Source organism: Hyaena hyaena, unplaced genomic scaffold (genome assembly GCF_003009895.1).
Source record: "Hyaena hyaena isolate Hyena2069 unplaced genomic scaffold, ASM300989v1 scaffold_17, whole genome shotgun sequence".
Taxonomy (NCBI): domain Eukaryota; kingdom Metazoa; phylum Chordata; class Mammalia; order Carnivora; family Hyaenidae; genus Hyaena; species Hyaena hyaena.
In genome coordinates, this window is record NW_024080648.1 from 4342276 (window position 1) to 4367626 (window position 25351).

A 25351-nucleotide genomic window follows, 5' to 3' on the forward strand; every position below is an offset into this window, starting at 1 on the left:
TACAATAGCAGCTCTGAGGGCCTGTGTGGCTAAGAAAAATGGGGGGAAGAGAAAGCCTGGGTGTCGCAAACCAGTTAGAAGCCAGTTTAAGAGAAGATGGGAGAATGTCATAGACTTAGGTAGAGACAGTGGGAACGGAGGAGCAAAGGAAGGGCAGGAGACAGGTACACACAGATATAGGAGGCAGAACATGCCAGATTCTGGTCTTCCCCAGTCACGCAGCCTGGACTTCATTCAGTCCACACAGCAATCTACATGAGAAGCAGATTCATATCCCATAACGTCTTTATGAAGTCTCTCTGTTGTCCTAAACCACAAAAAGTTAGGTTCCAAGGTGAAGGCAAGCTGTGAAATGCATTCAAAAGCAAAAATGTCCTCTCAGAGTTGAAACAGATTTCATCTGTAGTTTCAGGGGGAGGGGAGAGTTGGTTTTCTTTTTGGCCACACTGGCTTTGTGTCCTATACTTCCCTAAGACTAAGAATTCCGTGGGGCTTGTAAGCACACAAATGCCATCGCACTAGCCAGGGGAGTTCATTCAGTGGGAATCTTTGTATTTTCCCTAAGTCATGGTCCCAGGTGACCCTCAGTTCACACAAATTATGGAGCTGCCGGGCCATGGGCGATGTGCCGATATTCTCTTGTATGTGGCCTTTATTATAGGACTCCACTTACACAAAACTCTAGAAAATGCAAACCAATCTATAGTGACAGAAAGCAGATCAGTGGTTGCCTGGTGATAGGGGTGGCAGGTGGAGATGAGAGGGAAGATTATGAAGGGCAGAAAGAAACTGTAGGTAATGGGTATGTTGACCATCTTGATTATGGTGATCGTTTCACAAGAGTGTGTACATGTCGAAATCAAGGCAGGGGCAGTATTCTTGCAGGTATTTGGTGTCCTGAGTCTAACACCCTCTATCTGGAGGGGCAAGAATGCCTTGCTGGTATTTCTAGCCAAATCACAAATCTCAGACAGGATTGACTTAACCAGCAAAAGAGTATTAATAACAGGTATTGTGTTCATTATCAAAGTCTCTGATTGGAGACAAACATAGGTAAATAGCTGAAGACAGCTGAAGTGTACAGATTCTGGAGTGTGACTTTTTGACTCAAGGCTCTGTAATGTCTTCTAATCACCCTTAGAGCAACTTAGAAGGTGGGAGCAATCACACTGCATCAAAGGATGAACAGATAAACCAAGTGGGGCACGTATATACAGTGCAATATTATTCAGCCACACAAAGGAAGGAAATTCTGATACATGCGACAACGTGGATGAATCGTGAGGGCATTATCCTAAGTGAAATGAGCCAGTCATAAATACTGTATGATTTCACTTATATGAAGTATCTCTAGTACACGAATTCACAGGGACAGAAAGTGGGATAGTGGTTGCCGGGGCTGGAAACCTGAGGAGTGGTGGTGAGATGGGGAGTTATTGGTTAATGGGTAGAGTTTCAGTGTGGGAAGATGGGAAGATGAAAAAGCTCAAAAGATGGATGCTGGTAAGAGCAGCACAACAATATGAATGAGCTTAATGCCGATAGCTGTTTACGTAAAAATAGTTAAGATGGTAAATTCTATGCCATGTATATTTTGCCACAACTTATTTTGAGAGAGAGAGCAGGGGAGAGGGAAAGAGAGAGGGAGAGAGAATCCCAAGCAGGCTCCTCACTGTCAGTGCAGAGCCTCACTTGGGGCTCAGTCTCATGAACCAGGAGATCATGACCTGAGCCCAAACCAAGGGTCAGCCGCTTAACCCACTGAGCCATCCAGATGCCCCTAAAAAAAATTTAAGGCATAAGTAATGATTCCTTTCCATAGTATTATCCACTTTAGAATGTTCAAAACTGTTTTGATTTTGATTTGATTTTTAAGAGTACATAGTTTTAATTTTAACCAATTATAAAGGCAGTGCACTTTCATTGTAAGAAATATGGGAAGTGAGAAAAATATTAATAATTTTAGAAAAATGTAAGATCATGACTCACAAATATAAAATGAACAGGTGCCTAAGATTTTATTTAATTCATTATTAATGAGGGACCAAGTATGTTGACAGGTAATCAGCTAATATGAATTTACAAATTGGTCAGTATCCACTGGGCAATAATCACTTTGGTTCTATGGACACGAACTCATTTGCATTTCTATGAACAAAAGTCATTGGCAGTACTGTGTAGGCTTTCTACAGTTCACAGAGGTACAAAGTAGCTCAAAGACAACGGACACAGAACCCTATACGGTTAGATACAATCGAGAAGTGTGTTAGGACACTTAGTAACACCCTTTCCTTTCTTGGCTTCTTCAAAATCTTCCACGGGGCTAAAACTCATCACCATCATCATCACCATCATCTTCTTCGTCGTCATCATCCTTTGGAAACTCTAATCCCAGAAACACACTCGCTTTGATTCTTTTGAGTCAGACTGAAACCGGGGTATGATGCTTTTACTAAGCACACGAAACAAGTTTCATTGAGCAAAGGAAGCGAGGCCTCCGGACGCGCCAGTCGCCCGGGGGACCCTCCTCGCACACCTGCTGGCGCATCTCCGGAGGCGCAGGGAGCGGTGGCGCCGCCCGCTCGGCCTCCAGCGCCCCAAAGCCAACAGCGCAAAACTTGGAGCGGACCTCGGACCGCGCCGGGAGCGGAGCGCGGGGAGGCTGGCTGCGCAGGGCCCCCGGGCGGGGACGGGGGAAACTCGGGCAAACCCGTCCGGGCGGCGCCGCCTCGTCCCTCCCCCGCGCTCGGCCGGCGGGGCCGCGGAGCCGCGCGACGAGCAGGGGCGGGGCGACCTTTGCTCCGTCCCCGGAGACTCCGGCTGCGGGGCGGGGTGTCGGCGCCGCCCGGGACCCGCCGCGCGCGAGGCTCCCCGCCGCCCCCGGCTCGCGCCTCGCTCCGCCCCTCCCACCGGGTCCGGCTTGGCCGCGGCGGCCGCCTCGAGGCGTCCGCGCCTCGGCCCTCGGTTTCGGTCAGACCCGCCCGCGAGCTGGTTTCGATTGGGGACGGCGGCCGGACGGGGGAGGCCGGAGCGGCCGGGACGCGCGGAGGGAAGCGAGGCGAGCGGCGGGGTGGGGACGGTCGGGCGCCGGAGACAAAGGGCGCACGCGAAGGAGCGGGGCGCCCGCGCTCACTTCGGGGGCCGCAGCCGGGGGCGCGGGGCGGCGAAGGCGGCAGGTGCGGGCTCCGGGATGCGGACGCCGGTGGTGATGACGCTGGGCATGGTGCTCGCGCCCTGCGGGCTGCTGCTCAACCTGACGGCCACGCTGGCGCCGGGCTGGAGGCTGGTGAAGGGCTTCCTCGACCAGCCCGTGGACTTGGAGCTGTACCAGGGCCTGTGGGACATCTGCCGCGAGCAGGCCAGCCTCGAGCGCCAGTGCGGCCAGACCGACGAGTGGGGCTACTTCCAGGCCCAGCCCGTGGCCGTGGCGCGGGGACTCATGCCCGCGTCGCTGGCCGTCACGGCCCTGGGGCTGCTGCTGGCGGCGCTCGGCGTGCGCTGCTGGCAGGAGCGGCCGCGCTTCGCGCTGGCCGGCCTCTCGGGCGTGGTGCTCTTCGCCGCCGGCCTCCTCAGCCTCATCCCGGTGTCCTGGTACAACCACTTCTTGGATGACCGCGCCGTCCTGCCCGCCGAAGCCAGCCCGGTCACGGTGCACGTCGGCTACAGCCTGGTGCTGGGCTACCTGGGCGGCTGCCTGCTGCTGCTGGGCGGCTCCTCGCTGGCGCTCAGCTTCGCGCCCTGGTGCGAGGAGCGCTGCCGCGGCTGCCGCAAGGCGCCCCCGGGCACCCCGCGCCGCAGCAGCGTCAGCACCGTGCACGTGGACTGGCCCGAGCCCGCGCTCGCGCCCGCCATCAGGTACTACAGCGACGGCCGCCACCTGCCGCGGCCCGCCGAGCTCGGCGCCGCCGCCAAGCCCAGGGTCGGCTTCCCCATGCCGCGGCCGCGGCCCAGCGCCTACGCCAACCCGGTCGACGCGCTCCGCGGCGAGGGCGCCGACTCCCCCGACTCCTCCCTGCCCAGCACCCGGCGCTGCGGAGACTCGCTGCCCTGCGACTCTGACCTGTAGGCGGCGGCCCTCCGCCCACCGCCCGCTCTGACCAGGCTCGGACTCGCCCCACCACGTCCAGCCTTGAACCCGGCTGTTACCTTGCAGCCGGAAACACTTGGCTCAGAGTCCGAACCCCGGACACGTTCCTGTAACTGGTTTGGAGGGTGATCTTCCTCTCTTGTGGCCAAGCTAGACTCCTTGGACGACTGGTTCAGGTTTCGTTTGGTTTTCTTTTTGTCGAGTTTGGTCTTCTTCCCCAGAGGGGTCAGGGTCCTCTTCTAGACTGACGGCGTTTTCACACTTTAAGTTGAAGGAGATATAGAAAGGGTGCTTTCGCATCGTGTTGACACGGGACGATAACAACAAATCAAAATCAGCAAACAGGCCCCAAAGCTATGTGAACGCCTCGAAGCAGTATCCGGAAATGCCAGTGAACCTTACGTGAATATAATTTTTTTCTGCTGTATAATTTATTCTCACGCAAGCTCTCAACAGACCAATATACTGGCTGTGTTTGAATGAAGCTCTTAAAATAAATGTAGAGCCATGCAAATACGCAGCTTTTGTGGAATAACTTGCTTAAGTCATATTTACATTTCTTCAAGTATACATAGGATTGTATACATAGGATTTATCTTTTTTTTTTCTTGGTGTGAATTTTGGGGCCAGTGCAGAGATTCTGTACTAGAAAGGTGGGACTGAACAGACTAACCTTCTTCCACTGCTCTATTCCGTGACTACCTCACCCTGGAAGTAGAGGACCCTAAATTAAATATTTGGTACCCAGTGGAATCTGTTAATCACATTGGATTAAAGAACAAGGGCATAGCTTTCTTATTTATGAATAAAATCTGAAAACAAGAGCTTCAGTATGCTCCCACAAGCTTTTCGGTCTCTAGTACAACCTTTGGGAGTTGAATCATTCATTGCTAACAATCTCCTGGCTGCTTCGGCACTGTTTCTGAAATCTAGCACTCGGATCTTAGCCCCTCTTAGCATAAGATTAGTAAAAAGGAGCCAGTGGGCCCCCCTTAAATCCCTGATTGCTTTATTTTCAGGTTCCTGCCGTTTTCTGGGCAAAGCCGGGTCTATTGTTGAAAAAACTAGAAGCACCAGTTTCCAACACAAAGTGAGACTAGAAATCTTTTCCTCCTATAACAGCAGTACCTAAAACCAGAGGCAGGCAGCATGAAGTGAGACAGGAAATCTTTTCCTCTTGTAACAGTGGTGCCTATAATCACAGGTAGGCAGTTACAAGTTCCACCGAGAGGGGAACTAAATCCCCAGCAGGGCCAGCTCTCCAGCTCTCATTTCAAGCTGTTGATTTAAGGGTGCCTTTCCCCGAGCCAGATCTCATCTTTAAAACCTGCCCTTGGCAGCCAGTTCAGAGGTAGGAACGTTCAGCTCGGTAAAGCACTGATAACAGAAAGCTATAGCGCAAGTAACTAAGAACCACCTGCTGCTTATTAGCAGTGGAAAGGATAATCTAGATTCTCTTCCTTTGCCATTCTGTACAAGAATCACCTGTTTCTTTTTTTTTTTTTTTTAATTTATTTCTGAGAGAGAGCGAGCGAGCAGGGGAGGGTCAGAGAGAGAGAGGGAGACACAGAATCGATGCGGGGCTCGAACCCATGAACCATGAGATCATGACCTGAGCCGAAGTCGGACACTTAACTGACTGAGCCACCCAGGTGCCCCGACCTGTTTCTTTTCTGCCAGGGACCTTAAAGTGTAGGCTTATCATTTGGTGACCTCTTTCAAATGCAGATTCTCATTGAGTAGGTCTGGAGTGAGGCCTGGAACGGATTTCCTAAGGAACTCCCAGGAGGTGCCAGAGCTGATGGTCGGAGGCCCGCACTCAGGGCTGCAAAGGCTTTCTTTCTTTGGGACTATGTATGCCCCGCTCAAATTGCAGTCAGTCCCAACTGGCGGCACAGAATCAGACCTTTGGGAGCCTGCCCCCTAGGAGACCCAGGGCACTTGCTCCAGGGAACAGAGCCAGGTAGAGAAAAGGCAACACTGCTTTCTCAGCTGACACCTCAAAAGGCAGGGATTCGGGGCCTGGGAAATCAGGACCCAGCAGACAACAAACCTTAAAGACGCTGGGTTTCTAGCAAGTATTGAACTCACTGAATCCTGCCTGCGTAATAATTCCAACTATTTCTTAGGGAAGCCCGGGTGGAAACAAAACTAGCCTTTTGTATGTTTTTACTTTTCCTCCCTGCCCAGTTATTCTCCTGTGGCTAATATTCAAAACAGTTCCCCTCTGCTGATTAAGACTTTGTTGTCAAGAATTAGAGCTCCGTTTTTGCCCTAGCAACAGAAATGAAACCAAAACTCCCTTAAAAAAAAAAAAAAAAAAGCAAACTGGCTTTTGCTATAAAAATATTCAAGACAGCCCGGAAAGGCATTCCCGCATCAGGCTGGGATCTGTTGGGCACACGGGTCATTCTGTGCACAGACAATGGCTTTGACACTCAAGCCGCTGGACCAGGCTGGAGCCTCAGGAGTGGCTGTTGTGGGCATGAACTTCTCCTAAACTTCCTATGGATGAGCCAGGCAATCTCCCTGCAGGGAAGACACTGATGGGGAACGGCAAGGCCGCTCTGCCTCAAGCCCTCCCCCCACCATGTGCCAACACAGCTTGTTCTCAATAATCCCACTCACATACAAAGGCTGTGTCCCCAGTTAATGGGCCAAGTCTTCTCCAGGCTACTCGAGTTATGCCTGGAGGGCGAGGGATCTGTGAAGTGGAGCGGACACTGCTCTTCCTGTTCTCCAGCGGGCTCGGAGCTAGAAGCACGTCGTCGCTAAGGAGAGGCGAGGTTTGCAGCACACGCACAAGCTGGCGAGCGCTCGCGGAGGCTGTAGGAGGGGCGGTCAGCGAAGCCCCGCAAACCACCTTCCTCTTCCCTGCGCAGATCGTCCAACTCAGTAGATTCGGGGATGCCTGTCATTTTGTCGGCACATTTGTGGACACTTTGGAAAACAACCGTCCCAGGCTCTGCCGTTGTGGAACTTACACACTCTGGCAGGAGAGCTGTGTGCAAGGAAAATGAAGAATAACGGGCCAGAGCCAAGGGCTTGGGGAGAAATGAGGGTAGGGTTTTAGGAAAGGTGGCTGGGAAGGGGGTGATGCTTGAACAGAGAATGGAAAGACGGGAGAGGGGAGCATTGCAGGCCCAGAGAACAGTGATGGAGCAGCAGTCCGGGCACCAGGGTGGTTTGCTTCCACCTCCTTCTGGAATAATCTGCCAGGGACAGGAAGAAGCTGGAGGTACCTTTGAGCAAGGCTTGGGAAATCCTGCCCTCTCCCCGTTGTCGGGCTAATCGCTTCTCTAGGAGGGAATACAGTCTGGAACAAACTCAGCCTTCCGTTCACAGAACGTTGTCAGAATCAAGGGGTGCTGGGTGGCTCAGTGGGTTCAGCGGCTGACTCTTGCTTTCGGCTCAAATCAAGAACTCATGTTTCGTGAGTTCGAGCCCCACGTCGGGCTCTGCACTCACGGAACGTGATCAGAATCAAATACAAACAGTTGGATTTGTGACTAACTAGTGAGGAGCATCCTGTTCTGTTGGTGGATGTTGGTGGATATAGACAGCCCACAATGCAGTAGGCTGAGAGAGAAATTCGAATCACATCCCGTCCCCAGATGTGATGGATCTCACCCCCATATCTTCAATCCCACCTTCTTAAATTGAAGACCTTACAATCAAATCCTTAAAAGCCTTGGGATGTTCCTTATGTGTCATCCACTCTCAGCTTAAATCCCAAGGTTTGGTCAAGGGCTGCGTTTTCCCATGTTACTTCCCCCTGACCCGTCACACCCGAAATGAAGCTTTCTCCCATCAGCTTCAAGGTGTCCTGTTTGAACACATCATGACACATGTTCAAGTGTGTCATTTTCTTGGCGTACTTCCCTGTTTTACCTCTAAATTGATGGGGGGGAGCAGGTGTGCTAGCTTGTGCTTGGCCCTCAGCTTGCTTATGCTCCCTCATCACAGCCACATTCATAGACCAGCATGAGGTCCCGACAGGGATGGGGGGAGCTGGGCAGGGCCCGGGGGAGGGGGGGGGCAACTCACAGGCAAGGAGCACCTCTGCCATTCAACGCAGCCGCCACCGCTTTCCCACAACCACCTTGGTTCCCCATCATGTCAGTGCCCCAAAGAGATGCCACTCATCACAGGGCTGAGGGTCCCTGCAGTTTACTAGGATTGGGGGGGTGGGATACACTTCCTAATAGCATAAGCCCTGCCCTTGCTGGACTTCAGCTCTCTTGTCTGTACAACAGAAGACTGGATTAGATGTGATCAGGGGGCCTTTCTACATTTAGTATCTTGAGAGTGAAGGGGAAGAATTCGATGCGGTGAAGAGGAGAAAACTAAGTGAATAGTGAGAGCTGAGGAAGCTCATTGACCTGTAAATTTAGGAACTGGCCTGATGGCAACAAACTCCATGGTCTAGTTCTTGGTTTCTAGAAATTTCGGAAGCCTTTCAGCAGTTAAACTAGTAGGAACTTGGTGCATCCCTCCCATTATCAATGATCCCCCATTTATTTCCTAAAGAGAGTGAGTATATAGGGTTTAACTTAATTGCTCACTATAAAGATAAAAGGTCAAGTTTTGCATAGGGCTCTTTGAATCTAAAGCAGGAACCAATTAACTTTTGTAAAGCTCCTTGTGTCTCCAGAAGAAAACCCAAACCTCCCACCAGATTATAGATGTTGAATTTTCATAAGGAAATTCAAATTTTGCATCTGCCATGGGGTTTACTGCTCCATCACTTTAGGTCGAGAAAAATTAAGCAATTAACACCTACTGTAGAGATCATCACAAAAGAAGGCTCTTAGAGTTAACATGCCATTGCTCCAAACAGGTACAATTATGAAACTGATATTTAAAAGCCATTTTGGGGGATAGGGCTGGTTAGGAATTGTTCACTTTGTGAATGGGTACTTAACATTTATACTTAAGGGGCACCTGGGTGGCTCAGTCGGGTAAGCCTCCGACTTTGGCTCATGTCATGATCTCACAGTTTGTGGGTTTGAGCCCGGGGTCGGACTCTGTGCTGACAGCTCAGAGCCTGGAGCCTGCTTCCGATGCTGTGTCTCCCTCTCTCACCCTTCCCCCGCTCACACTCTTGTCTCTCAGAAATAAATAAACATCAAAATATTAAAACAAAATTGTACTTAAGTCTTTCCGGTGAAAAGGACATTCAGATGTGTTTTGTAAATTCTTGAATAGGGAAAGCATAACAGGATGTGTTAAATTAGATTTGAGTGGAATAGTACTTAGAAAAAGACATAACTAAGCCGGGGCAGAAGGTGGAGAGAAGGGGTGCATACACGGACACACAGATTTGGCTGTAGTCAGCAATGCTTTTCCCCAAGAGGAGGAAATGGCGGTAGTGTCTGGGGGCTAACCCGGAAGTGAGGCCTTCAGATTAGAAGGTGGGGGCGGAAGTAACATTCTAGCAGACAGCTTGGAGAAGTGGGAAGTAGACAGAGCTGGCCAGAACACAAGCTTGGAAGTCCCATGGAGGCTGAAGGTCCAAAGGAGATGAAGGCGAGGGCTGAAGTGTGTCCAGACAAAGTGTTAATCCTGCTCTAGGTCATTCGTGCTTGGTTTCAAGCCAGATTCTCATGTGTCATATTTACTCACGTTTGCACACGTAGAGAGGCAGAGCCTTGCCAAGGGCTAACTTGGCAGTGAGATGGTTCTTGGGTGAGGTAGCAAGAGAAACCTAAGCTTCCCTCTGTGGATGAGAGGGGTCTCAGACACTTTGGTGCTGAAATGGTTTTTGTCAAATACAGCTAAGTGCCTGATCAACATGATGCGGCTCTGTGTGTCTCCCAGGACCAGGAAAGGCGGAGCCCACAGCGGTTGTTTATTTGGTCAAGTATTTCAGGGAATTTTTATACTTGACTGCAAAGCACAGTTTCTTTTATGTACCATACTCACAGTAATAAGCCTAAGACTGCTCTTTCTGCTTGGTAGCCTGTACAAACTCATTCTGCAAGAAACTAAACGAAATAAATATGTTCTCAGTCTCAAGTGTACAGGCATTTTTGTATTTTCATGCGATGCTTGATTGGCCTGAGATAGGTTCTGTTAATCCCCTTGTTATCACTGAGAAAACAGCTTCATGATTAAGTGATTGGCCCAAGGTTGCTACTGAGTTTTAGATAATACTCCAGTTCCCTGTCTCCCATCACTGATCCAGTGTCCTTGATTCCTTACATGAGTGTGAAGGAAGAGGTCACCTGGAAGGCAAGAGACTTTGGGATCTAGGTAGCATTTACATGTTTCCCGGGCAGGCAAGAGCTAGCTCCTTGAGATGCATCCCGGTCCACACCTGCTACTCTGTGTTGAGGCCCCCAGTGTCTACCCACTTTACTTCAAGAAGTCTTGGACAAATTGTTTGGCTGAGTTTCTACATCAGTAAAGTAGATTCACCTGTACAGTTGATCTGTGAGCAAACAGATGTTGGGGTGTCCACCCCCTGCAGTAGACAGTCCACATATAACTGGACTCCCTCAAAACTTAGCAGCCTCCTGTTGATCAGAAGCCTTACCCATAACAGTCAATTAACATATTTTGTATGTTATGTTTTATGCTGTATCCTGACAATAAAATAAGCTAGAGAAAAGAAAGTGTTACTAAGAACATCGTAAGAGAAAACACATTCACGATATTGTACTTATCGAAAAATCTGCACATAAGTGGACACGTGCAGTTCAAAGGTGTGTCGTTCAAGAGTCGACTGTACTTGGTTCTAGAATCAAATGAGAGCATTAAAAGCAACACTGTTTTTATAAATTTTCAACAAAAGCAAATACTAACCTTGCAAGTATCAGAGAGAGTGATAAAGAACGAATACTTGAACACTTGCTACACTACAGAAACTTCACCTTTACCTGAAAGGTAAAGATTCAAGAGAGATCATTTTCTTTTGCAAGACTGAGAAACCAGTTCAGAGCAATTAAACTACACCTCAAAGTTAGTGACAGAGCAAAGATTCAAATTCAGAACCTCTGACTAGCACTGGGCCACGCACACTGGGGTTAGAAAGTTTCTGTGAACAAACCATAACCTAAATTACTTGGGGCTCATACTCATGGCCACCCTCCCCGCTGAGCAGTCTGCCAACACCCACTAAGAGAACCGGATGAACTCTTCCAATTTTAAAAAGCAGTTATTTTAATAAGTTACCATTTTAGCACACAGTTACAGTAAGTTGCAGACGTTAAAACAGCACACAGTACGATGTATAAACCATTTTTATTGAGATGTTTCAGCTCCTTTTTTATCAGGTTAGTCAGTTTGTAACGTTAACAGTTCCTGTTGGAAAAGAGACTTGAAGTTAAAAGAATGCCCACTGCAATAGTTTTGTGGGGGGAGGTGAGGGGGTTAACATTTTATTTTTAAGTAATCTCTGCACCCAACGTGTCAAACTCACATCCCCGAGGTCAAGAGTCACATGCTCCACCGACTGAGCCAGCCAGGTGTCCCTTAATAATATATTTTTAATGAATTATTTTTAAGTAAGTTCTACACCCAATGTGGGGCTTGAACTCATGACCTTGAGATCAGGAGTCACATGTTACGCTGACTGAGCCAGCCAGGCACCCCTAAATACACACTATGTTAAAACAAAGCAAAACACAGAGATGGTTGAGCAACCAAGATGTCAGCAGAGATCACAGAGGGATGCACATTTTAGGGATAACTCCAGCTAGCCCTAATGACCCCCCTGTCCCACCATACAACTGAGCCCCATGGAAGTTCACCCAAAGCTAAATGCCTTGATCATGATTTTATGCACATTTCACTTCGGTTTGAAGTAGAGATTGAACAGAGTCTAAAGATAAACAAGTGACTGGACATCCATTTGACACACATAATGGCATCGTTCACCAATTACAAAGAGCTCTGTAACTTAACTCTGCTGACTTTTGCCCAGCTGGGATTTTTCAAAAGGGAACTCCTTTCACTGTATCCCACAATCTGTTTTCCTCAAAGACACTTCCCAGCCATACCTGCTCATCATAGGCTTCATTGACAAAAGTCTCACTATTCATTAGATTCTCCTCTTCTTGGCCATTTTCCTTACGGCGGCTCAGATTTCTTGATGCTGCTGCATTATTTCTAAAAAATCAAAGAAACCGAGTCATCAGAGTTGTACCTTGAGACTGAAGCTGGGATCTGGGATCGGTATGGTTAGAAAGGTCAACTCAACCCCTATCAAATGCGATCGTTATGGGAATGATGTTCTCTTTTTTCTTTTGAATGAATCAAATGACCTAGAATGGACAATACTTGAGTCAATTACGATTTGTTACTAGGTATTCACTTCATTTCCAAAATAATACATCTTCTCAACTGGGGGAAACTAGCTAACTGGGGTCAATGAGAGATCGGACATAGGTGAGTTAAGAAAGCGGATTAATGGAGCACCTGGAGAGCTCAGTCGGTTAAGGGTCCAACTTTGACTCAGGTCATGATCTCAGGGTTCATGGGTTCAAGGCCCTGGGGCCCTGCAGTGAGCTCCGTGCTGACGGCTCAGAGCCTGGAGCCTGCTTCAGATTCTGTGTCTCTCTCTCGCGCTGCCCCTCTCCGACTCCTGCTCACTCATGCTTGCTCTCTCCCTCTCAAAAATGAATATTAAATAAAATGTTAAATAAACATTTTAAATAAACTTTAAAAGGCCATTTAATGTGGTAGAAACACCTGAGGTGACCATCAGTACCCCAAGGGTAGAATTTCAGTCCGTTTTAACATCAGTAAGCTATTAACCAGTGCTACCTTGGGCAAAGATACATCATTTCTCCTGGCCTTCTCTTCAGTATGTGAGCGCTGGATAGAAACATAACTTTTAAAACTTCCCTTCTCTCCATATTTCTTGATACACAGGCTGCTTAATGTCTCAGCCCAGTATGTGTAACCTAATCAGTTTCTTCAGTTTCTAGAACTTCCTATACCAAAGCCAATTTCATCATCCTTCCTACTCTGTGCCAACATTTTATTATCCTCATTTGTTTCTTTAATCCCGTGACTCTCTTGTTCTTAGAAAATAGTTTTTGTTTGCTTTATATCTTTCCGGAGTTGATTTCACCTCCTGTTATGGGCCGAGTTGAGTCCCGGCCAAATTCAAATGTTGAAGTCCTAATCCTCAAGTACCTCAGGGTGAGAGAGTCTTTAAAGAGGTAATTATGTTCAAATGAGGTCATTAGTTTGGGCCCCAATCCAATATGACTAGTGTCCTGATAAGAAGAGATTAGGACACAGACTCATACAGAGGGAAGGCCATGTGAAGACACAGGTTGCAGTCTGCATCTATAATTCAAGGAGAAACCAACCCCACAGACACATGGATCTCACACTTGCAGCCTCCAGAAGAAAGTAAATCTATTAAGACACTCGGTCTGTGGGATTGGTTAGAACAGCCCTGGCAAACTAACACACCTCTGAATTTTCCTCCAAGTAATCATTGGCACTAATTCTGCCTCATTGGTAAAGAATCCCATCACTTCATCCCTGAGATTATGATGCCACTAATTGCTGTTGAGGGCGATCTTACCTGCACTGATGCCTCCTATCCCTTATGGTGTCATTTGCCCCAGGTCTCACTCAAAGACATGGCCTCTGTGATTTTTCTGTAGGTTATCTAACAGGCGAGGGCTGCTCCATCACCCAAATCCTTCCTCAGAGGACAAGCTTCTAGGGTGGAGTCATAGCTCCAACATCATTAATCTTACTTTATAAGCCTTGTTGGGAATAAACTCTCCCGTGAGGACATTAATAGCTACTCACCTTTTTAATTTGTGTTCTCTTCTGAAATAGACAAATGCTCCTAGAGCTACCAGGACAACTGAAAAGGCAATGGTTACACTGAGGGCGATGTGGCCAGGGGTGGGTCCACGTGCCGGCTCTTCACAGAACTCTCCACCGTATTCCATCAGACAGCTGCACTTTCTCAGCTCTCCTACCACCGTGCAGATTCCCCGCCCGTTACAGAAGTCAGTGCCACAGGGCAGATGTTTTGCCCTCTGGGAGTCCTTGGGCTGAACAGGCTCGCCTTTTCGCTTGGTCTCTGAGGTCTTGCTTTCACTAGCAACGACTGGAGGGAGCACTGTTTTTCTGAGAGGGTAATTCATCCCTTCTGGCCCCGGAGACCTAGCCTTGGTAGACCCAGTAGCTTGGAGAGGTGGGGCAGCCTTTGGAGTCCACCGTTTTCCAGCCCCTGCATTTTTCGATGTTGGTGTTGAATGGTTTTGATCTGGAGAGGTACCTACAAAAACAGGTGGGAGTGTGGGTATATACACACATGTGTCAGTTAGAACTATTTCAGAAGAACAAGAATTCTAGAAGACTTAACCAGAGAAGTCTGATCTTTCATCAACATTACCATTGGACAAACGATAAAAGTAAAAACATACAAAAAAATGCATACAGTAAGGCACTTAAAATGTTTGGTTTCAGGACCAGTCTCTAGATCATTCTATAAACGATGCCCAGTTTTAGCCAAGGTAGACTTCCTCAGTTACAAAAATTTTTATTCTATAAGGAATAGTATGGTGGATCTAAGTGGTAAATCTCTAGAAAGATTTTTAATATGTAAGTTTATCAGTAAATAGGATTTTTTTTTTTTTTGAGTCCACATAAACTGTTGGCTTAGCAAGATCTACAAGCTGCAAATATTGGACCGGACTTGGTGGCACTGGTGGGCACGAGGGAGTGGCTTCTTACCAACAATCTGAAACTTGGGTTTGCGTTTAAGATATTTTGCCATGTTCTCCATCCTTGTCGGCACAAGCATTATTCCACACCAAACTACCTGACCAAACTACTGGGAGGGAAGACGGCAGTGTTCGCAGTAAAACCACCTGCTGCCTCTGCCTTCGGCTGTGTCTTAGGCAGTTTAGGGTCTTTGGCAGTTGGGTTTATCCAGAGGAAGCCAGTCTAGCTCCATCCTCTCTGAATGAGCTTCATGTGAAAGTCAGAGTGAAATACTGATTGAGGAGTAGAGCCAACTCTTAGTCATCAGGAGGGGAGATAGGTGAGGGGATGTTAGGTTTCCAGTTTAGTTTTAAAACCAGACGGTGAAGCCGATATATGTCTCACTCATTGATGTGTGTGCTCGAGTCCCTGTAACAGGAGGCTTTCATTCACTCTCATTCACTAGACCACAGAATCAACTCCGGGAGGCAAAACCTATTAACTTTCCAATTTCAGATTAATTAATTAGGGGTAATAAGTAGTATTCCAACTAGTCAGCTTTTAGGAAGACGAAGCTCTAAATGGAGAAGTCACTAAGAACTGTTTGCTGTGAGATTGCTTTTCCAGTTTGTTTTCTTACTAGTTATGGCGAGTTTCAGTACTGAGCCCACCGTTTTGTCAATTCTACAACTCACATGCCTTGAATACCATTGGAGCCAAAGCTGTAGAATTTGAGGATAGTGACTGCCGTAGAATTAGACTGTGCTATTTCCACATTGAAAAAGGGGAGCCGAACTAAGACAGGTCGAATTGTTTGCCCATCCTCCTCCTCCTGGGCTATGCTCACTGTGTGATTGATTTAAATGGACAGAATCAAATCTAGGTTGAAAGAGTGTTCTTTCAGACAACATACAAACTGTCAAGCCCTTTGCAGCTACCATACTGCCTGTTCTAAAACCAAATGGGAGGACCCATTAGCTTTCCAGAAGGGGTCTACATCATCTATACCCAATTGCCCACAGAAGTTTTATGTTGTTCAGGTTAAAAGTGCCAGTAATAACAAGGGTATGGTCTAGAAGATAAAAGCTTGAGGCATACTACAGAATTAGAGGTTAAGAATTATATTGAGATATTAAGAATTATTTTGTTAAATATTAAAAGTATGTCATGTATGGTGATGAACAGTGGGGTCCTGGATAGGAATTACTCACAGCCCATTTCATCAGATCCATCCAGACAGTCGGCATGGCCATCACAAACTTGCTCCATGGAAACGCACTTCTGACCATCCTTACAGGATTGTGATGGCTCAGAGCACAGGACGGCTTCACTACATCTGCTTGTGTTAGCCAAGTAGTACCCACTGGGACATTTACAAGTCCGTCCTTCGGGGTTTGGCAAACAGATATGGCTGCACCCTCCATTGTCTTTTGAGCAGCTGTTATTACCTGTGGATACCCCCCCCAGCCCCACAAAAAAACATTGATTTAGATGGTTTCAGAAGAGTCTTCTGCCAACATTCTACAAATAGACTATCAGCGTTATAGGACCCAGATGTTTTTTTCCAGAGTAGATAGCTGTTCAGTTTAACTCCTTTTGGTCAACCACGTGCTGAGTGATTGGTGATTCTTCTTCATGGATTGGTGATTCTTCTTCATGGATACAGATACTTTCAGAAGGCTAAGAGTTCAGACAAGTGACCAGCTTAAGAAAAAATGAGCTTATCTCTGGCCCATCCAAGCCCCCCTTGTGAGTTCTCCTTTTCCCCTCACAGCAAGCACCTGCCATTAACACTAGAAGGGCCTTAGAAATAAAGCTCTATTTTAGTGAGAACATGAAGACTTGGTGTCTATTCTCCCTCTGTAAGATTCTGAGTAGAAGCCAGCCGTTTATAGCTGATCATAGTTCTGCAAGGCTTAGATCTTAATCTTTAACTTCTAGTAAGGTTTTGTTTTGAGCTAGTCCAGAAATGGTAGACTAGGTATGTATACAGTGCAGATAAAACTTGCCTCAGGAGTGACAGGGACCCTCCTTCTGCTTCTCAGAACTAAGCCACAGATTATCATCAATTGGGTGACCATTAATCACACTGAAGAATTCTAAAAAACGTCTCCCTTCCGGAAAGCCTTCAGAAGTTTCAGCATGACTAGCACTAGCTTATAACGTTTAGCTTTCCAAAGCAAAGCAAGGGGGCAGCATTTGCTTAAGACCAAAATATTCAGTATACGTGGTAGTGGTAGATGTGGTTAACTATTTGAGCTCACATTTTGGTGTTAATCTCAACTAGGGAAAGACTTTTATCTATTACTATTTTAACTAAGCCCATCATTTCTCTACCCAAACACTGGAGAAAAACATCTGAGCACCCCCAAGTTGGTATTCCAAGGGTCAGTTAACATCACAAGTAGACATAAGTGACAACAAGTAGAAAAAGGTTAGTTCCACTGCAGAGATAAAAGACAACTTCCATGATACCACAGTTGTAATTCCATCTACAATAGAATACAAGTATACCAAACCCCAGCCCAATAGACTTACTACTATTTTGCCTCCTCGATAAGTAACAGGACTAGTTATATACCAGAACTATACTGCACATAACTGCAAAAAGATAAGAGAGTTATGTAAATCTATAAGAATTTGCCAGAGGGGCTCCTGGGTGGCTCAGTCGGTTGAGCATCTGACTTCGGCCCAGGTCATGATCTCACAGTTCATGGGTTCGAGCCCCGCATCAGGGTCTGTGCTGACAGCTAGCTCAGAGCCTGGAGCCTGCTTCACATTCTGTATCTCCCTCTCTCTCTGACCCTCCCCTGCTCACGCTGCCTCTCTCTCAAAAATAAATAAAACATTTTTAAAAAATTAAAAAAAAAACGAATTTTCCAGAGAAATAATTTAATGGGAAACACAAAGTTATTTTGAGGTGATATTATGGGATGGAGGATCCTCTCCAGGGGAGAACACAGCGGGCCTCAAGTTGGCATAATCTTTGCTTACCCTGTTGACCATGTTTACTGTAAACTTTTAAATCCACAATCTTCTGGTCTATTTGGAACCACCGGCTTTCAGAAAGTTCTGCCTTGCTGTACCAAACTTTAGTGATTTGGGCTGAAACAAAAGCCAGTGAAGTATCATTAAGAACAGCAAATGTAAATTTTTTTTAAGAAAAGCAATTTTAATTTTAAGACAACTTCCTGTGCAAAAGAAATTGCTCAGTATGGAAACTGTCATCCATCTGCATAAACGCCGGTTGAGTAACAAGAGTTTTACAGAAGGGACAGGTGTTTTTCTAAGTCTTGTTTCTGGGAAGAACATTCAAAATAAATAAAAACAGTTCTATGCCTTCCTCCAAAATAATGTCAGGTGCAAGTTACGTTGAGCACATTCATATACACCCTGATATACAAAATAGAAAATTAGGACACGAGACATTTACATATAGCCCATGCAAATGATAGGGAATGATTTTAAACATCGTTCTCAAACATTTCTGAAAATGGCTTTCTGCGGTAAGGGTCACCAGGGGACCTAACAACAGAAAGCAGAGGTCTCACTACCTACCTGATAAATTAGCATCTCGGGGGTAGGGTCTGACAACTTGTTTTTGCAGTTGTGATGCGGCCAGCCCCGAGATGGTCAAGGGACCAGCATTTGGAAATTATAAAAGAGACAGCTTTTAAATAGCGTTTTCCAATGTTGCCATATCTGGACCCTCGTCAGAAACAACATACTAGAACACTGTGGTTTAGGACAATCTCTTTAAATACTAGAAACTGCCTGGAGGTACAGATGTTCTGTAATTCACTTAGTACCTTCCTGCGTATTTAGTCAAGTGAGACAGGTGCTGTCCTCCTTGTACAGGCAAGGTGTGACAGTTACCGAGCAGCACAGCAATTACACTACCGGGTTCCAATTCCTGGCCCAGTTCTCTCTGTACTATATCACGAAGCCCTCTAAGGCAGAGAGCTTTTAATGAAAGCCAGAAATCTCAGGCAGAACAGGGTTAAGCCTATGCATATATAAAGAATAATATTTTTCATATAAAAGCGTCCCCTGAGTCATAGAATCTCTGTTACATACACGGATTAGGGAAGTTGCTTACCTATTCTTCCAGAAGAAAGACCCTCCCAAAGATCAATGCTAAGCATTAGCAGATTCGTTTTAAAGATCCAGGAGTAAATTCAGATCATAAAGACAATCGGATGTAGAATATGACCCACCATCATCAACTGTCATCCAGAACATCATGCCTTGACCATACGCAAAGAGGTTGAGGCCCTCAATTCCTCTGCGGTCTATTCTGTATTGAGAGCCATCTTGTTGAATACTTTCTATGAGGCCTCGCCCTAGAAAGAGAGGCTCCGTTAAGTTCACTTGGCCTAAACAGCCATACTCTGTCTTGTAGCACTTTGTGTCTTGTCCTCCTCCCCATCCAGGAGGAGATGATCTACTGGGCGTTTTCTGTGAGGGACAGCTCTCCTTCACCCACTGTAACAGAGATACACCAAGGTTTGCTCATGCACATTTAAGTTCTCAATTTTATTCCTTCACGAAGGGGCAACTGCATGATTCTGAGGCCCATTACTTTCTACTCAGAATGGGGAATCGTTGTGTGTGCTTGGAAGGTGGTACAGAATACGTAAACTCAGACCTAATAGCTATTCGAAGTCATGGCTGAAGACCAGGAGGCAGGACATCACTATTTCACTCTGGCCAAAGTCCTCCAGGCTCACATTTAGGGCATCGGTTATGATAGCTTACCGGTATCAGCCCAGTACACTCGGGTCCCGGAATCCGAAAAGGTCAGGCCTGCAGGGACCTGGGATTTCTGCCACAGCACCTTCCTCCCGCTGCCATCCATGGAGGCACATTCAATGCTGGACCCACGCTCACCATCCCGCTGGGAACCCAGGTCCGCAAAGCACATGACTGCAGAGGGTGGGTGGAGCACAACAGAGGCTGGACGATAGAGGTTTTCACGGAACAGGATGGTGGGACACTGACCTTCGGAGGAAGCTACGTTGATGTGGGGATTCTCACTGTCAATCCAATATATGTTTCCGCTCAACCAGTCCACAGCAAAGTCTATCACAGTCCCCTCCACAGATAGGATTTTCCTCCAAGAGAGTTTCCCAGATTCTTTGAGCCTCAGTAGCCTGACATCACCATTATCCAACTCTGAAAGGTAGAGAGCCTTTTCTTGGACTAGGTAGTCCAGGGATGCAAGCCGGTTCACGGTGGCAAGGGGAAGCATCCTATGTTCTGGTAAAGCTGACTGTCCTAGTAAAGCTTCTAGATTTTTCAGATAAATCTGTGGGGAAAAAATTAGGTGGATGGCACCAGCTGAATCTAGTGACATTCTTCATCTTGATTTTGGATTAATGTCACGGTACTTGGACTATATGAGAGTTTGAACTTAATCTCCTGAAAACAGATAGCAGTTATTTTTCTCCCTTCCTGGAGCTTTAAGCACTTAAAAATCCTTGAATCCACAGGTTTTAAAGAGGTACTCCTTTGTTAAATGCCCTCCCCTTTATTTTGTAAACTTTTGAGCTATAATTGACCTATGACATTTGTGTAAGTTTAAGGTGTCCAAGGTGTTGACTGGACACACTTACATATGAAAGGTCCTCCCCTATAAATGAGGCTCCGCTGTTAATATCTTACTGAAATTGAAGTCAGTCTTCCACCCCAACATTTGTCATTTTCATCAGCTTCTTTGAGAGAGAGACAAAGAGTACATGTGGGCACACACAAAGGGCAGAGAGAGATAGACAGACTCCCAAGCAGGCCTGTCATGGGGATCTTACAAACCATGAGATCATGACCTGAGCCGAAATCAAGAGTCCAACACTTAACCAACTGAGCCACTCGGGCACCCCGACATCTGTCATTGTAAAGTACCGAAGGTGACAAATCCTCTCTATAGGACAGAAGCTGGAAGTGACTTGTTTGTTGGTACCTCCTATGATTTAAGAAAAGTTCCCTCACAAAATGTACTCTCCCCCCGGCCCCCACCCCCACTAGGCTAGAACCCAGCTGAGTAGCTTGTATTTAGCATCACTCCACACCATTGGTGAGATGCTTGGACAACTAAGCAGGATTAATCCCACTCTCAGATCCCTCACCTGTGTTCTGATGTGCTATTTCTTAAGAAGTGGTCTTCGTCTCATAGCCTCTTTATTTTGGTCATGATAGCTCCCAGCACACAGTGAATACTAATATTTCAATTGTATTTGAAGAATATCCCAATGGCGGGTGGGCGGCGGGGGGCGGCGTGCCTGGCTTGGTTGGGAGAGCATGAGACTCTTGATCTCAGGGTCGTGAGTTCAAACCCCATATTACATGCAGAGATTACTTCAAGAATAAAAACTTTAGGGGCACCTGGGTGGCTCAGTCAGTTAAGCATCCAACTTCAGCTCAGGTCGTGATCTCGCAGCTCATGAGTTTGAGCCCCACATGAGGCTCTGTCTGTTCTGACAGCTTGGAGCCTGGAGCCTGCTTTGGATTCTGTGTCTCCTCTCTCTCTTTCTGCCCCTCCCCTGCTTGGGTTCGTTCTCTCTCTCTCTCTCTCTCTCAAAAATAAATAAACATTTAAAAAAACTTTTTAAAAACGAACATTCCAAGGGTAAGGACCCCTACTATTGTATAACTGTGCGTGGGGAATGCAAATTACTCAGTCTGAAATGGACTGCGGCCCCGGCACAGACATGTGAGTAAGGCTGTGGAAATGTACCTGCATGATAACTGTGGGCAGCACAAGGAACAGAAATGCAGACTCCTCAAGGGGAACACACGTGATGCCATCATCTGCGAGCAGGAGTCTAGCTGGGCAATGACAGCTTCCCTTGGATCGTGGGCTCAGAAGGCACAAGTGAGAACATCCAGCATCCAGACAAGGATTGGAAGACTTGGGCTGGAGCACTTCGTGCATGATCTGGAAGAAAGTAGCTAGGTGTCACTATGCATCACCGAATCCTTACAAATAGCTCATGAATACATCTTGCTTTTAAATCATGACAGAGGATGTCACTAGTTTGTACTTGGGAAGTTCATACATATGGCCTTTTTAGGGAGACGGAGGGGGAAATTTGGAAGAGTACACTGTAGACCTTGAGTCCACAAGGCTGTTCAGAACGCTTGATGAGGACAGCCCTGTTCTTGCCTGTCGTCTTCTTCACGCGCTGCACCGTTCTCGTCTTCGTATCAGACCAGAAGATTGCATCTTCAAACACAGCGACCGCAAAGGGGCTCTTGATTTGTGTTAGCTGCAGCATCTAAAATGGTGGTGATGAGATTTCTGGATGAATTTTATACAAGGCATAAGACATAACATACAGCCTAACACCAAGGAACACTTACAGTAATACCGGTACCATCTAGATTCGCAGAGCCAATGCAGTGAAATTTCTCATCGGACCAGAAGATCTTCCAACTCAACTGGTCGAGCGCTATGCTGGTTGGCAAGCCAAGACCTTGATCGACAAGTACTTTTCTGCTGCTTCCATCCATCCCGGCTTGTTCTATTTGAGGTTCTCCTCCAACTTCGGACCAGTACATTAACCTATGGAGATGAAAGTCAGCTTTAAAGTATTACCTCACAGAAAATAGCGATTCATCCCTTAAAACGGTGATTTCTAGCCCAATGATTAGTTTTTTCCCTCAAACTTGGTCTATTCCTTAAGTAAAGCTGTGAAGTGGTAAAAGAAAGGTTCCCTGGAAATTTTGCAGTGCTTGTTTAGTCATTAGTTGGGGATAAAATATCACAACAGTGATAGAAGAAGACAAGGAATACATTAGCTCCTGGGCCTGGAAAATAGCCAAGGAACCTGACGATCTTCTCTGGGCGAGAAAGCAGGCTAGTTCTATGGGAAGATGTGTGCCTTGGACCTTATTTATAGTCACAATCAAAGCCATTAGATGCATCAGGAACTATTGCCAGTTTCCTGAGGACCATGTTAACAGATTCCTGGTTGGAGGTGTTGAAAGGGTGGGAAAAGCAGAGGGTACCCAATATGGGTCATCTTCGGATCACAAATTTTGCTCTATCTTGTTCTTACATTTGATACCCACATGGCCACCCCAATGGAGGTGTGGCTCTTACAGCTAGGAAACATGGTCTCTAAGTTCTTGGCCCTTTCCACAGAGAAGGGACTCTGGATGGAATAACCTGGACTCAAGCCCAACACACAATTATTTCCCCCACTAATACCAAGCACATTAGTGTAAATTAAATACTATCCCTTGTTCTGTTCTCCTTCTTCCTGCCATTGAAAGCCATAAAAAAAATATACCTCTAAATGGAGGATTATTTTAGCAGAAGAAAGTATAGGTGGGCCAGCAAGTGAGCACTCCTATATCTCACTTCACTGAAATAAACAACTTTTGCCAGAAACTTTTACGATTACTATGTGTATGGTTGACCCACATCACCAGAAGATCTAAAGTCAAGTCAGATAGGTTTTTACTCCCTCATTCTGTGTTGGGTGAACACAACCAAGGTAGAACTAAAGAGGAATAACAAACCTAAAGGGCCTCACTGGCATCATGACCCCAGGACTCACCCATTTAGGGGATCTAAAGCCAAAGCCCGTGGTTGTGTCACGTCATCATCCAGGACAACCGTGTGCTCAGATTTTCCTCTCCAAACAGCAGTCAGCTGGATTGCCAAAATCTGGCCAGCTGTCCCATCCACCCAGTACAGATTCCTCCCGATCCAGTCGACCACTATACAGTCTGACCTTATACCTGAAGAGAGGAAGCCATTCAACGTGTGAATCTGGGTTAAATTACAGCCTTTATTAGGTGTTGGCTCATAAGCATCAGACTTGAATGTCATGTTCATTCATTTTCCTACTGGTACATGCATCCCCATCAAGCAATCTTTAAAATACTGCCAAGTTCTACTCAGGGAGGAAGATGACCATTAGAAATAAGGACCACTGGCTGATGGTTTGGCCCCCTCTGTCTTCTGGGGTGACAACACATCTTTCCATTTCCAGCCAATTAGCTGGCTTTGATCTTAGTGAAGAAGATTTAATGGAATCAGTGTTGAGAATGTTAACAGCCACTCATTTTCTTTTTCATGCTATGTGTAATCCACGAGGGCAGGATGTAGTCTGCACAAGGGGACATACCTTTCACCACGGTCCCTTTCTTCTTGGTGTCCATACTTATCCATTTAATACTTTCTTCACGGAGGTCTGTCCAGAAGACTTTCTGCTCCACTAAGTCATAGTCAATCGATGAAATCATCACGTTCTTGTCCATGGTTGCCAGGATATCTTCCTTCAAGCTCCTCAAGCCATAGAGGAGTAGGCGGAACTGAATTGCCACAAGCAAGATTGGTTCGGTACCTGCCAAATTAGAGCCGCTTTCAGCCTGGCCTTAAGGAGTTTGATCGCTGAGCCCAGCACAGACTAAGGAGTAAGAGAACAAAGTTGTCTTCGCCTTCTCACTGCCAGGGCTGGGACACGAGCCTGCTGGTGTGTGAGTAGCTCTCCCCTCCATGTTCTTAAGCTTGAGCTAATACCCACAGTTCAAAGATACTCAGGAGAAAGGCATGACAAGCGTAAACTGAAAACGGTATTTCTAGCTAGGGATTTGGGCATAGGTGGGCAGGAACAAAGTGGGGACATTTGACACTCGTTCTAACTTTGGGTGAGGCTGATGGGCGGCTACAGAGGCTGGAGTTGTGGCTCCGTTGCGAGGATGCTAATCCGTAGACACCTTCAGGCTCTGACCCAACCGGAACCGCTATATGTAAAAAGGGGGCGTGCGGGCTGTGCTAGCCCTGCTCTGCAGACAGAAAGCGGGTGGGGACATTTAGGACTTGAGAAAGAAGATTTGCATCTGTATTCCTGGAAGATTTAGAACCTCAGCACTCCTGATCTGGGGCAGAGGAGACATCTGGGCTCCAGTTTACCTGTTGCTTTGCACGTGTGGCCATCAGGCTCCAGCGAGTAGCCAGGGTGACAGGTGCAGCCGTAGGAGCCGTCGGTGTTGACACAGGTCTGACTGCAAGGCTGGCCGCCTGGCCTCTGGCACTCATCCACATCCCTGCAGGCGTGGCCGCCACTCTCCAGCTCAAAACCTTGCTCACAAGCACACACCTGAACAATCAAGATGTTGATCCGTAACATTGATGAAAAGGCCTCATCTTGGTATTAAAAGCACATGGCAATACACTCCATTTAACAGCTCAAAGCAAAAAAGTTCTTAGAACCAACTTCACTTAAAACTGTTTTAATGTTTATTTATTTTCGAGAGAGAGAGAATATGAGCTGGGGAGGGGCAGAGAGAGGGAATCCCAAGCAGGCTCCACACAGTCAGCACAGAGCCCAATGTGGGGCTCGATCTCACAAACCGTGAGATCACGACCAGAGCCGAAATCAAGAGTCCATTGCTTAACCAACTGAGCCACTCAGGTGCCCCAGAACCAACTTCATTTTAAATAGAGTCATTTCTCTGTCTTATCAACCTTGCCATACACCTCACACCCTGCCACCACATGGTTCCTGAATTAACAAAGGGGTCCGAGTTCAGTCCAGGACACCCTGGAACCCCAGCAGAGTTGGTAGGAGG

General features: G+C 46.8%; 2 protein-coding genes across 3 annotated transcripts; one reads left to right on the top strand and one right to left on the bottom strand.

Annotated features, from left to right (window-relative positions):
• Positions 1-3188: 3188 nt before the first annotated feature.
• On the top strand, positions 3189-4601 carry CLDN23 (claudin 23). Its single transcript, XM_039221067.1, has one exon. It carries the CDS (start codon positions 3191-3193, stop codon positions 4064-4066), a length of 876 nt encoding a protein of 291 aa, XP_039076998.1. The 5' UTR covers positions 3189-3190; the 3' UTR covers positions 4067-4601.
• A 6626-nt stretch (positions 4602-11227) lies between these two features.
• LOC120222715 (prolow-density lipoprotein receptor-related protein 1-like) lies at positions 11228-24988 on the bottom strand. Of its 2 annotated transcripts, XM_039220658.1 has the most exons (14): positions 24693-24988; positions 23905-24123; positions 23332-23515; positions 22130-22331; positions 21880-22044; positions 21504-21704; positions 19529-20078; positions 18988-19113; positions 18329-18364; positions 17765-17875; positions 15982-16218; positions 13865-14342; positions 12091-12199; positions 11228-11392 (listed from the first exon to the last, which is right to left on the bottom strand). In XM_039220658.1, the coding sequence occupies exons 1-14, from the start codon at positions 24907-24909 to the stop codon at positions 11366-11368; spliced, it is 2862 nt and encodes a 953-aa protein (XP_039076589.1). In that variant the 5' UTR covers positions 24910-24988; the 3' UTR covers positions 11228-11365. The 2 variants fall into 2 exon arrangements, with proteins under 2 accessions (XP_039076589.1, XP_039076598.1); XM_039220667.1 differs by lacking the exon at positions 18329-18364.
• Between the last annotated feature and the right edge of the window lie 363 nt (positions 24989-25351).

Excerpts from the sequence above, each read along its gene's own strand:
- LOC120222715 (XM_039220658.1), bottom strand. The coding sequence starts at position 24,909 with ATGTTACGGATCAACATCTTGATTGTTCAGGTGTGTGCTTGTGAGCAA. Across the intron at positions 22,332-23,331 it reads GCTTTAGATCCCCTAAATGG|GTTAATGTACTGGTCCGAAG; the intron begins GTGAGTCCTGGG and ends TCATCTCCATAG. Across the intron at positions 17,876-18,328 it reads CCGAGATGCTAATTTATCAG|CCCAAATCACTAAAGTTTGG; the intron begins GTAGGTAGTGAG and ends CTTTTGTTTCAG.
- CLDN23 (XM_039221067.1), top strand. The coding sequence starts at position 3,191 with ATGCGGACGCCGGTGGTGATGACGCTGGGCATGGTGCTCGCGCCCTGC.